This window comes from Suricata suricatta, chromosome 8 (assembly GCF_006229205.1).
Source record: "Suricata suricatta isolate VVHF042 chromosome 8, meerkat_22Aug2017_6uvM2_HiC, whole genome shotgun sequence".
NCBI classification, from domain to species: domain Eukaryota; kingdom Metazoa; phylum Chordata; class Mammalia; order Carnivora; family Herpestidae; genus Suricata; species Suricata suricatta.
The window spans coordinates 1049628-1062767 of NC_043707.1; the positions used below are offsets into that span (position 1 = coordinate 1049628).

The window sequence follows — 13140 nt, forward strand, 5'->3', positions numbered from 1 at the left end:
TCCGTTCACCCATCGATGGGCATCTGGGCTCTTCCCCGTCCTGCGGCTGTGGTCGACAGCGCTGCTGGGAACACCGGGGCGCGCCAGCACTCCTGTGTCCCCTGGGTAAGGTCCTAGCAGTGCTGTTGCTGGGCCACAGGGGAGCTGTGGTTGTACAGTTTTGAGGAGCCTCCACACTGTCCTCCAGAGCGGCCGCCCCGGTTTGCGTTCCCACCCGCAGTGCGACAGAGACCCTCTCTCTCCGCAGCCTCGCCGGCATCTGCTGCCGGAGTTGTTGATGTTAGTCACTGGCGGGCGTGAGGTGGTGTCTCGGTGTGGTTTTGGGATTTGTGTTTCCCTGATGCTGAGTGACGCTGAGCATCGTTTCATGTGCCTGCAGGCCATCTGGAGGTCCTCTTTGGAGAAGTGTCTGTTCATGTCTTCTGCCCATTTCTTCACTGGGTTATTTGTTTTTTGGTTGTTGAATTTGATGAGTGCTTTGTAGATATTGAGTACTAATTCGTTATCTGATACGTCGTTTGCAAATGTCTTCTCCTATTCTGTCTTTTGCGTTTTAGTTTTGCTGATTGTTTCCTTGCTGTGCAGAAGCTTTTTATTTTATTGAGGTCCCAGTAGTTCATTTTTGCTTTTGTTTTCCTCGCCTCCGGAGACGTGTTGAGAAAGAAGTTACTGCGGCCAAGGTCAGAGAGGTTGTTGCCTGCTTCCTCCTCGAGGGTGTTGGTGGCTTCCTGTCTTACGTTTAGGTCTTTCATCCATTTTGAGTTTATCTCTGTGTCGGGTGTTGGGAAGCGGTCCAGGTTCGTTCTTCTGCACGTCGCTGCCCAGCTTTCCCAGCACCGCTTGCCGAGAGACTGTCTTTGTTCCATTGGATGCTCTGTCCTGCTTTGTCAGAGATGAGTTGGCCATATGTTTGTGGGTCCAGTTCTGGGCTCTCTGTTCCGTTCTGTTGATCTGAGTGTTTTTGGGCCAGTACCGTTCTGTGTGGATGATTACAGCTTTGTAATGCAGCTTAAAGTCCAAAATTGTGATACCTCCAGCTTTGATTTTCTTTTTCAGGGTTACTTTGGGTATTCGGGGTCTTTTCTGGTTCCATACAAATTTTAGGATTGTTTGTTCTAACTCTCTGAAGAATGCTGGTGTTATTTTGATAGGGATTACATTAAATATGTAGATTGCTTAGGGGTATATTGACATTTTAACAATATTTATTCTTCCTATCCAGGAGCATGGAATATTTTAACATTTTTTGTCTTCAATTTCTTTCATAAACTTTCTATAGTTTTCAGTGTATAGATTTTTCACCTCTTTGGTTAGATTTATTCCTAGGTATTTTACGTTTTTTGGTGCAATTGTAAATGGGATGGGTTCCTTGATTTTTCTGTCGCTCCGTTGTTGGTGCCCAGGCATGCCACTGACTTGGGTGCACTGATTTTATGTCCTGCCACTTTGCTAAACTCCTGGCTAGGTGCTGGCAGCTTTTTGGTGGAATCTTTCGGGTTTTCCACATAGCATATCCTGTCTTCTGTGAAGAGTCTAAGCTTAACTTCCTCTTGATTTGGATGCCTTGTATTCCTTTGTGTTGTCTGACTGCTGAGGCTAAGATGTCCAACACTGTTGATAACCGCGGTGGGCATGGACATCCCTGTCGTGGTCCTGACCTTGGGGGGAAAGCTCTCCGTTTCTCCCCATTGAGGGCGATACTAGCGTTGGGTCTGTCATATGTGGGCTTTATGATCCGGAGATCTGATCCTTCTATCCCTGCTTTCCTGAGGGTTTTTATCAAGAAAGGATTCTGTATTTTGTCAAATGCTTCTCTGCATCTGTTGCAAGGATCCTGTGGTTCTTTTCCTTTCTCTTACTGATGTGATGAATCACACTGATTGTTTTGCGGAAACTGAACCAACCCTGCATCCCAGGTATAAAGCCCACTTGGTCGTGGTAAATAATTTTTTTAATGTCTTGTTGGATCCGGTTGGCTAGTCCTCTTGTTGAGGACTTTTGCGTCCGTGTGCAGCAGGGAAATTGGTCTGTAGTTCTCCTTTTTCGGGGCTCTTTGTCTGGTTTTGGAATCAAGGTAATGGTGGCTTCATAGAAAGCCACTGTTTGGAAGTTTTCCATCCGTTTCTCTTTCTTCGAACAGCTTCAAGAGAATAGATGTTAACTCTTTCTTAAATGTTTGGTAGAATTCCCCTGAAAAGCCATCCAGCCCTGGACTCTTGTTTTTTGGGAGATTTTTGGTGACTAATTTGGTTTCTCTACTGATTATAGGTCTGTTCAAATTTTCTGTTTCTTTCTGTTTCAGTTTTGGTAGTTTATATGTTTCTAGGAATTTGTCCATTTGTTCCAGATTGCCCATTTTATTGGCATATAATTGCTTATAATCTTATTATTTTTGTATTTGCTGTGTTGGTTGTGATCTCTCCTCTTTCATTCTTGATTTTATTTACTTGTGTCCTTTCCTTTTTCTTTTTGATCAGACTGGCTAGTGGTTTATCAGTTTTGTTTACTCTTTGAAAAGAACCAGCTTCTGGTTTCATTAATCTGTTCTACTGCTTTTTTGGTTTCAATAGCATTGATTTCTGCTCTAAACTTTATTACTTCCCGTCTTCTGCCACCTTTGGGTTTTATTTGCTGTTCTTTTTCCAGCTCTTTGAGGTCTAAGGTGAGGTTGTGTATCTGAGACTTTCTTCCTTCTTCTTCAGGAAGGCCGGGATTGCCGGATGCTTCCCTGTTAGCACCGCCTTTGCTGCGTCCCGGAGGCTTATGCCTGAGTGTTCTCATTTTCATTGACTTCTGTGTACTTTTAAATTTCCTCTTTAACTTCTTGGTTGGCCCATTCGTTCTGAAGTAGGACGGGCTTCAGTCTTTGAGTATTTCTTAGCTTTCCAAGTTTCTTCCTGTGGTTGATTTCGAGCTTCATTGCGTTGTGGTCTGAAAATACACAGGGCGTGACCTCACTCTTTCTGGGCTTGTTGAGGGCTGATCTGTGTCCCGGGATGTGGTCTGTGCTAGAGAGCGTTCCCTGTGCCCTGGAGAGGAATGCGTATTCCATGGCTTTAGGATGAAGTGTTGTGAATGTATCTGTTAAGTCCATTTGGTCATTCATGAATTTCATTCTTAAAACAAAGTGAATGACAGTGGCCCTTCCAAACAGCTGAAGTCTTCCACACAGAGGAGGATGACCAACCTGAGTTCCAAAACCCCTGTCGCTTTGTTTTTCAAAAGCCACGCGTGTGCCTGACCCGTCCCCGACGCCGAGGCCCGCAGTCTCGGGAGTCTGAAGGTCAGGGTTTTGTTTTCCATCGTTGTCTAAGTGCAGACCACACAAAGCAGAGCGGCGGCGGCGAACAGGAGGCTAGAAACTGTACCCGGCAGGGCGCAGGGGTGCTGGCCCGGGGGCGGGCCCCTCTGCGTCATGTGCCGGCTCCCCGGGGAGAAGACCAGCAGTGCGCCCCTCCCTGTTCTCGCTTGTTAACCGTGTGGTTTTTCTTGGGGTTTTAAAGACATGGGCTGCGCCTAAAACACGTAGAATAAATGTGTCTCTGCCGTCACCCTCCATCCTCCTGAACGGAGCTGCCGTCCTTCATGCGGGTGGCCGTCACCGCGAAGCAGCTCAGGGGTCTCAGCCTGTAGCTGCCGGGTCATCGGCCTCCACCAGGGAGACTGGGGAGGGCCTGTCTGGGCTCGGCCACCACAGTGGTGTCACCCACCCTCAGGTGCGCCCCACGCCTGCCTCTCAGCCGCCCTGGAGCCTTCGGAGCTGGCGGGGTGTCACCCGGAGTGCCTGCTGTCTTCTAAGGCGTGCCTAGGACGGCGTCAGAGCTGGCGCGTGGCGTTCCTATGGTGGTGGGACTGTGGGCTCGTGAAACGACGCGGTCTAGACCGAGTGGTCCTTGCTGGCAGGCGTTCCCAGCTGCGCCCGCCGGTTCGTTTGCTTTGACTTCAGGTGTGGGGACTCGGCTAAACCTGGAGCTGCACACCGCTCCCCTGGACAGTGCAGGGCTGCGGGGGGAGGTGCACTTAGCCCCCCCCTTACCTTGTGCTCCATGGGAGGGGGCTGTTGTTTATTTATTATTGAGAAAGAGAGAAACAGAGCATGAGTGGGGGGGAGGGACATAGGGGGACACAGAATCCGAAGCAGCCCCAAGCTCTGAGATGTGAGCACAAAGCCCAACGCAGGGCTCGAACCCACAACCCGTGAGATCATGACCTGAACCGAAGCCGGGCGCTCACCCGACCGAGCCACCCAGGCGCCCCGAGCTTTATTTTTTAGATTCCACGTGTGACATCATCCAGTGTTTGTCCTTCCATGGTGTCACTTGCATGGTGCTCGCGGGGCCCTCTCCGGGCGGCGCTGCACGTGCGCGCACACAGCCCCGCGGGGAGCCCAGAGCTGCGGGCGCCGGGATTTCCTTTCCTCGGTTCAGCGCGCGCAGCCGGGGGCGCGCGGGGTTTCTCGGGCGGTTTGTGGCCCCTCCGGCCGCGCGCGCGGGTCCCCTTTTCTCCGCATCCGCCCCAGCACTTGTTGCGTGCGCGCGGGCGTGTGGAGCGGTTTGGAGTGGGAGCGCGTGCACGCGCTGGGGGAGGGGCACACCGAGAACCCGAAACAGGCCCGCACGGTCGGTGCGGATCCGGACGCAGGGCTTGAACCCACAAACGACGGGATTATGAGCCCAAGTTGGACGTTTAACGGACTGAGCCCCCCCCCACCCCTCGGTGTTGAGAACCGCTGTCCCAACAGGGGGCAGCAGAGCGCACCGTGGTCCCGACCTGCGTTTCCCTGGTGATCGTGCTGCCTGCCTTTGCGGGGACCTGACCCCAACCTGGGGTCTTCCCTGGAACACGGGGTGCAGATCTGCCCCCTTTTGGACTGGATGGGGGTTTTATATTTGCCGTTGAGTTGCGGGCGGTCTTTGTATTTTGGATATTAAACCCCTTACCAGGCGGATGGCTTACAGCTGCCTTTGCGCCTGTAGGAGGCGGCCTTTTTGTGTGGTTGCTTTCTCTCACCGCGCAGAAACTGTCCGGTTTTATGTTGTCCCACGTGTCAGGGTTCGCTTGTGTTGCCAGATCCAGAGGCTTGTTGCCAAGGCCGACCTGTTCTCCAGGAGCTTTGTGCTGTCGGATCTCACGTTCACGTCTTTACTACATCTTGACTAACGTGTGCGTGTAAGGTAGTGCTTCAGTGTTCCCAACTGCTTCCGGGAGCAACTGGCCTGTCCCCACCCTAGAGTCTGGGCCCCTTCCCACGAGTTCATTGACTGTATGTGCGTGTGCTCATTTCTGGGTGCTCCGCCTCCCTGATCCCCGTGTCTGTTCTTAGGCCAGTACTGTAGTGGGTTTTTCAAGTTTATTTGTAAGTTATCTCTGCGCCCATCACGGGGGCTTGAACTCACAACCCTGAGATCGAGTCGTGTGTTCTTCTGACTGAGCCGGCCAGGCGCCCCCGACCGTTTTGATTCTGTTCATGATTGTGCATTTTGATATTTCTTTTTCCAAGCATAAGAAAATAAAAATCTATTTCATTGTGGTAAAATACACGTAAAATTTACTGTTTTAACCAGTCTTAGGTGCGCAGTGCGGGGACATGGAGAACGGTCTCCCTGTGGGTGGAGCAGCCTCTGTCACCAGAAACTTGTCACCTTCTCAGGCTGAACCTCCATTAAACACCCTCCCCTGCTCCACCGCCCCAGCCCCTGGCACCGCCTCCTGCGTCTGTGGTGGTGAATTTGCTCCAGGTAACTGCCGTGGCCTGGCCGTGTCCCCCACGTCTGCGTGCAGACAGCCTGACCCTGCAGCTCGTGGTGCTGGGAGATGGCGGCGCCGGCGGGTGCTGGAGTCACGTGGGCAGTGCGGTCTGCACCCCGCCCTTCTCCGCAGCCTCCGGGGATCGCCGGCTGCGTCCACCGTGCGGAGGACCCAAGAGGTGCCCTTCGCCCCTCCCGTGAGCCCGAACTTGGCTGTGCTGGTGCTCCGTGTGTCCTTCCTGCCTCCAGAACCGTGCAGAGTAAACTCGTTCCGAGCTCACCCCGGCTGTGGTGGTGTTGGAGCAGCTCAGATGGACTGAGGACCGCACGTGGCGGGAGCCCCGCGTTTGCCTCGCAGCCGGCCTCTCGCTCCGCCTGGGCCACCGAGGTTCACCTCTGCTGTGACAGGTGTCAGGGTGAGCTTTTAAAGGCTGAATAATACTGCACTGTACATACACACTGCAGTTTGTTACATTATTTTTAAATATTTTTTTTAATGTTTTGTTTATTTTTGATACAGAGAGTGAGTATGAGAGGGGGAGGGGCAGAGAGAGGAGGAGACACTGGAAGCAGGCTCCAGGCTCCGAACGTCAGCGCAGAGCCTGACGCGGGGCTCAAACCCACAAACATGAGATCTGACCTGAACCGAAGTCGGAGGCCCAACCGACTGAGCCACCCAGGCGCCCCTAAATTTTCATTCTTAACATTTATTTTGAGAGCATATGTGGAAGAGGCAGAGACAGAACCCCAAGAAGGGTCCGAGCTGTCAGCACAAAGACCAATGTGGGGCTCCCTCCCACAGTGAGATCATGACCTGAGCCGAAATTGAGTCAGAGGCTTAATGGGCTGAGCCCCCAGGTGCCCCAAGCTATTTTTGTATGTGGTGTGGAGGAAGGGTCCGGCGGCGTCCTTCTGCGCGGGGACAGGCTCCCAGCGCCATCTATGGAGATGATGTCTTTTCCCTGCTGAACCGCCTTGGCGCCCCCGTCTGATCACACGGACGCACGTTCAGGGCTTTATCTCTGGGACCTTTTCTGTCCCATCGCTGCGCCTGGGCGTCCGTCACACTATCCTAGTGTGTGGTCGTCTGCGGTGAGCTGGGAAGCAAGGGATTGAGGTTTCCAGCTTTGTTTTTCCTTGGGATAGTTTTGACTATTTGGGGTTCTTTGAGATTCCATTTTAATTTTAGGATGGGTTTTACTATTTCTGCAGGAAAATATTACTGGGATTTTAATACGTATTGCCTTGAATTAGATCATTTAGGATAGTACTCACATTGAAGATTAAACTGTCCTATGTGTGAACACAGGGTATCTATTTCATTTATTTATATCTTTAGCGTCTTTAGGTGCCACTATCTTGTAGTTTTCACTGCATGAGTATTTTGCCTCTTTGGTTAATTATAGTTTATGCTTTTTGTTTTTGATGTTATTATAAATGGAATGGTTTTAAATTTCCTTTGTGGGCTGCCATTAGTGTATAGAAACACACCTGTTTCTTCAGTGTCAACTGTGTTCTCCTGCGACTCTGCTCACAGGTTTTGTGGACTCTAGAGTTTGCTTTTCTTTCCTTTTTGTTGGAGGGGTGCAGAAAGGACAGCCCGACTCGGGGCTCGACCTCACAAACCGTGAGGTCACGACCTGAGCTGACCAGCGGAGCCGCCCGGGCGCCCCCGCTGGGGTGTGATGTCTCTGCAGACACGGCCGCCCACTCCGGTTCCTTCTTGCCTCTCGCTGCGGCCGCGTGAACAGCGGCTCGCGCCCGAGCGGGGGAGGGACGCGGGGTCGTGCTCACGTCCCCGGGGGGTCCACGGTGGGGCCCGCCACACGCTTCCCTGGGTTTCCTTCTCTTCCTCAGTTGTGGAGGCTGTCGTGAAGGACGGTTGGATTTTGTCATGTGCTTTTTCCAAGCGTTAAGTGGTCGCGGGGTCCCCTCTTCATTCTCGTAGAGGACTGTGGTGGTGCCGTGACTGTTGGGTTCTGAGCCATCCCCAGGTTCTGGGAAGGAACCCCACTCGGTGTAGGAACCTCTCCACGTGCTGTCAAAATCCGTTTGCTAGTGTTTTGCTGAGGATGTTTGCGCTCGTGTTCGGAATGGATACTGAGCTGTAGTTTCCTCATGCCGTCTCGACTTGGGGGTCCCGCTGATGCCGGCCTCATGGTGAAGCGGTACGTGTCCCCCCCCCCGCTCCCCTTCGGGGGTTTGGGAAACCTTGAGACGGACCGGTCTGTTGTGCGTTCCTAGGACTTGGCCCATGTTGTACAGGTTATGCGAGAACAGCACCCTACGCAGGATCTTCTAGCACCTTCCTTCGGCACTGGTGGCAGTGCCCCGACGTTCATGCCTGGTTTTAGCGATTTCGGTGCTCATGTTTTCGCTTAGTGAAACGCTTGTCGATTTTGTTGAGCTTTTTGAAGGCCAGTGTTGGGTTTTACTGCTTATTTCTTCCTTCTGCTGGGTTTTGTGTTTAGCTTGCTGCTGCTGCGGCCGTGAGAGCGTGAGCCAGGTGAGGGCCGTGCCGGCCGCGCGGGGCTCCCCTCGGCCTCCTGCGCTCTGCGTCTCCAAGCACTTTCTGATTTCCCTCCCTTGTAATTTCCGAACAGTTGTCAGTTTCCCGCTTCTGCTTCTGCTGTGCATCCCTGGCTTCCAGTGCAGTCAGACGAGATCCGGGCGTTCAGGGTGGTATGGCCGTAGACTCCACTGCAGTCGGAAAACGGGGCTTCAGTCCTTTTAGGTGTATTCGGGGCAGAACGCCCGGCTTCTCCTCTGACCGTTGCCGCTGTGCGGTCGCTCTGGTGTTGCTGTGGCCTCCCCCACCTTCTTCCTCTTTTACCAGCTAACGGAACCTCTCCTGGGGCGGGGTCTCCCCTCCTTGCCTGCTCCCATAGTCAACTCCTTCACATGGGCGTATCAATAAGGAAGGACTACAGGAAACAAAGTGGCAGAAATATGTAACTTTATTGTCCCTCATTTCCTCCATTATGACCAGTTTGGTTTTTCCCCCCTGTCTGTGTTTTCGGTGCACAGCGGTTTTCCTCTGTAGTTACTCTGGGGGTTTTAATAAGATTATTAAAATCTAATTGGAAATTTTGGTCAGTTTTAGTCAGGAACGAAGTCAGGCCCGCGGTCCCCCGCCCCTGGCGCGCTGTCCCCTCACGATCCCCCCCAGACGCCGGGCCCAGCAGACATGCGTGGTCTCCCGTCGCGTCGCCGTATTCTGCAGGCTGTCAGGTCGGAACGGCCGGCGTACGGGCTCCCCACGGGCACCGGTCCCCCTGGCAGGCGGGGGGCGGGCGTCCTGGGCACAGAGCCCCGGCTGGGCGGCTGCCTCCCCCGCCGGGGGTCTGGGCCTGTCCTGCTCGGAGTGCGTGGGGTCAGTGGGGCGTTGCTGCGGTTCCGCGCAGAGGTTCCGGCCGTCCATGCCCCCGCCGGCGCGCCTTTCCTGCGGATTCGTCATCCCCGCCATCTTTCCAGCATTTCTTCCCGGCTTCTGCCTCTGGTTCTTCCAGAACATCCCTGCTGGTTTAGAAGCCTTCATTCCCGGAGGAGTGTCCGGGCTTCTGCTGGGACGGCTCTGTCACCTTTTGCCTCGACGGGACCCTGTGTCCCCGGCGGTGATGGTTGGAATGAAAGGGGGCCGTCTGTCCGTCTGTCCGCCCATCACACCAGCCCTCCGGCTCGCTCAGGCTGCAAGCAGCTGCCGGGTGCAGATTTGGGTGGAGGCGACTCCCCGGGACCCGAACCTTCCCTTCCGCTCCAAGGGTCTCAAACCCAGGCACCCACAGGGCCCAGGCTGGGCCGGGCACTGGGGGACCACGGTGAGCAGGTGCCCGAGGGGGCAGGCTGCCTCAGGAAATGTCCATCTCCATTTGACAGACGAAGAAACAGGCACGGACGGGGCCCACGCAGGCCTCCACGTTAACTTGTGCCTTGGACGGCACCTTGGCCTCTGTCCAGCCCTGGCCGGACGTCCCCACAGGGGAAACTGCTGAAACTGGGTTTGCGCGCCTCTATCGGGGCCTCGTGTGTGGCGTCCAGGAAGGCCCCGCCCACCTTTCCGCCTGAGCGCGCGGGGGAGGGGGGGGCGGTCCCAGGGGGGCAGCCCCGACACCCCAACAGCAGGCCCTCCGCGGCTGCTGCTCTCTTCCAGGGCCCGCACACCTCTTCCGGCTGGCCGGCCAGTGCTTCAGCCTCGTGGAGTCAACGTGAGTGCGGGGCGGCGGGGGGGGGGGGCAGGGGGGGGGCAGGGGGGCGGGGCCCCCTGACGCGGGCTGTGCCCCCAGGTACAAGTATGAGCTGTGCCCCTTCCGCAACGTGACGCAGCACGAGCAGACCTTCCGCTGGAACGCGTACAGCGGGATCCTGGGGTGAGTGCCGGTGCTCATGGAGGGAGCTTGTGGAGACCTCCCCCCATCCTGGGGTGAGAGGCCAGCGGCCCCCCCACCCCCGCATAGGCACCCCCATCCTGCCTGATGGGCGCTCCTCCCCAGCGTCTGGCACGAGTGGGAGATCTCCAACAACAGCTTCCGGGGCATGTGGATGCGGGATGGCGATTCCTGCCGCGCCAGGAGCCGGCAGAGCAAGGTGGGCAGGTGTGGGAACCCGGGGGGGGGGGGGGGGGGGGGGGGGGGGGGGGGGGGGGGGGGGGGGGGGGGGGGGGGGGGGGGGGGGGGGGGGGGGGCGGTGGCCGTCTCCCCTCACCTGCCCACCAGGGCTGTCCCCGCAGGTGGAGCTGACTTGTGGGAAAAGTAACCGCCTGGCGCACGTGTCTGAGCCCAGCACCTGTGTCTACGCGCTGACATTCGAGACGCCTCTGGTCTGCCACCCGCACTCCCTGTTAGGTGGGACCCGGGGGGGCGCCCCGGGGGTGCAGGCGGGGGCAGGGCAGCTCTGCTGAGCCCCAGTCGGCCGGGTCTTTTGCAGTGTACCCGGCCCTGCCCGCGGCCCTGCAGCGCCGGTGGGACCGGCTGGAGCAGGACCTGGCTGACGAGCTGATCACGTCCCAGGTGAGGCTGGGGCGGGCACCCCTGGCGGGGCACAGGGCCGTCAGGAGCTGGGGGTTCACTCTCCCCCGGCCCTCAGGGCTACGAGAAGTTGCTGAGGGCGCTGTTTGAGGAGGCCGGCTACTTAAGGACCCGGGAAGAGAGTGACTCCGTGCAGGAAGGAGGTGCTAAGGGCCTGGTGTTCCAGAGCCTGGAGACCTGCAGGGAGGTACGAGGGGCGAGGGCGCCCAGGGCCGCCCCCCCCCCCCCAATGCTGGGCCACGGCGCTGCCTTTTTTTTTTTTTAACCTGTTCTGTTGCAGGCGCATAAGGAAGTGTCGGAGGAGGTCAGGAGACTCCAGCGCCTGCTGACTGCGCACGGCATCCCCTACTCGGCTGAGGCCGGGGGCCCTGCGGCCGGCGCTGCCCTCCTGCCGCTGCATGTCCTGGCAGAAACCCCCAGCTCTGAGCACAGGGGCCCCGGGCCTGCGCGGGAACATGTGACTGCAGCCTGGCCGACGCAGAGACCCACAGAGTAAAGATTCAAGGTTTTTAATTAAGTTCCATACTGATAAAAATAATTCCATGAATTCTGTAAACCATTGCATAAATGCTATAGTGTAAAAAATTTAAACAAGTGTTAACTTTGAACAGTTCACTACAAGTAAATGATTATGGGTTATAAATACTACCTTCTGGGTTAAGAAAATTCATTCCAGTAACATCTCTAAATACTCCGAACAGACATAGATTGAGGCTTCCATAAATTAATCCACATCACGTGTCCACACTGGGCTGAGGGCGCCTGCCAGCCCCAGGTCCGCAGCAGCGGGAGGCTGGATGGGCCGCCGGGGAGTAGGGGAGGGACCCGCCTGTGCGAGCCGTCCCCACTCTGTCCCCTGACAGCGCCAGCGCTCGGCCGCCCATCCACAGAGACACGTTCTGTTTCCCATAAAAGACCAAAGGTCTAAGATGTGAAACAAGTGCATAAATATTAATAAAAATAATTTTAAACATTGATGACAGTAGCACAAAATATACGTCATTTCTAAGAGCTAATAAATCATTATCACTATCATTAAAAACAAGTAGATTCACTAAAACCAAGTCACTGGTCACCGTTAGTAGTGGACTCGCCGGGACCCACCTTTACGTGACAGAACTAGCACTTCGTTTTACGTTAAAAAACGTCTTAAACCTCTTATTATATAGCAAATATTTGGTCACTGATAATTTTTACCGAGCCGTTTTGCACTTTAAAAAATGCTATTAAAAGTCTTTGGCAAAGCCACAGGTGGGCCTGAGGGGCCGTGACCGCTCCGCCGCAGCGGCAGATTCGGGAAAGACCCGGCCGCCGTCTAGATGGCCTGGGGGACAAGTGTCTGCGTCTCCCCAGATTTCTAGGGAAAATGACCCAGTGCAGACCAGAGCAGATTCCAGTCCTCACCAGCAGCAGACCGGTTCTCGGGAGCGTGGCCGCCACGACCGGCCGGCCAGGGTCCCTCTGCGGCCCCGGTAATACCCGGGCTGCGCGCAGCCGGTGAGCCCCTCCCTCGCGGGCAGGGTCCCGGCGGGCGTCTGTGCGGTCGCAGCGAGGGGCACGAGCGAGTCCCCAGCCTCGGGCCGCCGCCCAGCTTTGTGAGATGGCCCTGGGGGCCTCCACGCGGGGGCCTCGGCGTGCTGGTCACTCCGACCGCGGGAGGGCCGCCTCCGCTCCTCCTGCGAGGCTCAGGCACTTGGACAAGTGGCCGCGGCGCCGGCCTGTGGCCCCGGAATATAAGCCTCCAGGCGTGCGCGTGCACGCAACCAAGCGCGTCCCTCGCACAGAATTAAAATCCTAAACGTGCGTCTTTCAGTCTCACTGCTATAAATACTGTGTTTGCACTTAATCTGGAAACTATTAAGAAGTCCTAGGTGCTTCTCACTACTAGATAAACGCTCATTTTGGAAGTACTGATTTTAGAGCGGAAATCGAAGGTCAGTACCGCACCGGGGACAGACGGACAGGAAGCGTCCTTAGCTCAGTACACGTAAAGCTTCATGCCACTGTGTAAAAACCACCCACGAACCTAGAAAGCAGCTTACAGCAACTCAGAACATCTCAATCCTCCGTTTCAAAGTGCTGGTCCGGGTCCAGGTGCGTCGTCCCTGGGCGCCCGAGGGGCCGCGGCGGTCACCACGGGAGCGGCTGGCCCTCGCAGCAGGCGCAGGGGGACGCGCCCGGGGCGCAGGGCTGCAGGGCACCGCGGGCCCGCTCTCGGCACACGGCGCACTGCTTGGCTCGAAGCTGGAAGATCACCTGTGGGCAGACCCAGGCGGCGGGTTGGGGCGGCCCTCCGACCAGGCCCCGGGCCAGAGGCTGGCGTGGGAGACCCCTCACCGCAAGGCCCAGCAGGCTGCGCCCGGATGGGG

The 13140-nt window shown here is 56.1% G+C and overlaps 2 protein-coding genes across 2 annotated transcripts in view; one reads left to right on the plus strand and one right to left on the minus strand.

Annotated features, from left to right (window-relative positions):
• Positions 1-11748, plus strand: part of GNPTG (N-acetylglucosamine-1-phosphate transferase subunit gamma) — a gene marked incomplete at its 5' end in the record, with an annotated part of 22882 nt that extends 11134 nt beyond the window's left edge. The window contains 7 exons of the mRNA XM_029949318.1: positions 9898-9952; positions 10031-10114; positions 10238-10331; positions 10474-10588; positions 10671-10753; positions 10830-10958; positions 11052-11748. Coding sequence (XP_029805178.1) covers positions 9898-9952; positions 10031-10114; positions 10238-10331; positions 10474-10588; positions 10671-10753; positions 10830-10958; positions 11052-11267 — 776 coding nt within the window. The remainder of the gene's footprint in view (positions 1-9897; positions 9953-10030; positions 10115-10237; positions 10332-10473; positions 10589-10670; positions 10754-10829; positions 10959-11051) is intronic.
• UNKL (unk like zinc finger) overlaps positions 11265-13140 on the minus strand; it is a 33157-nt gene continuing 31281 nt past the window's right edge. Inside the window, exon 11 of the mRNA XM_029947948.1 lies at positions 11265-13027. Coding sequence (XP_029803808.1) covers positions 12902-13027 — 126 coding nt within the window. The 3' untranslated portion in view covers positions 11265-12901. The remainder of the gene's footprint in view (positions 13028-13140) is intronic.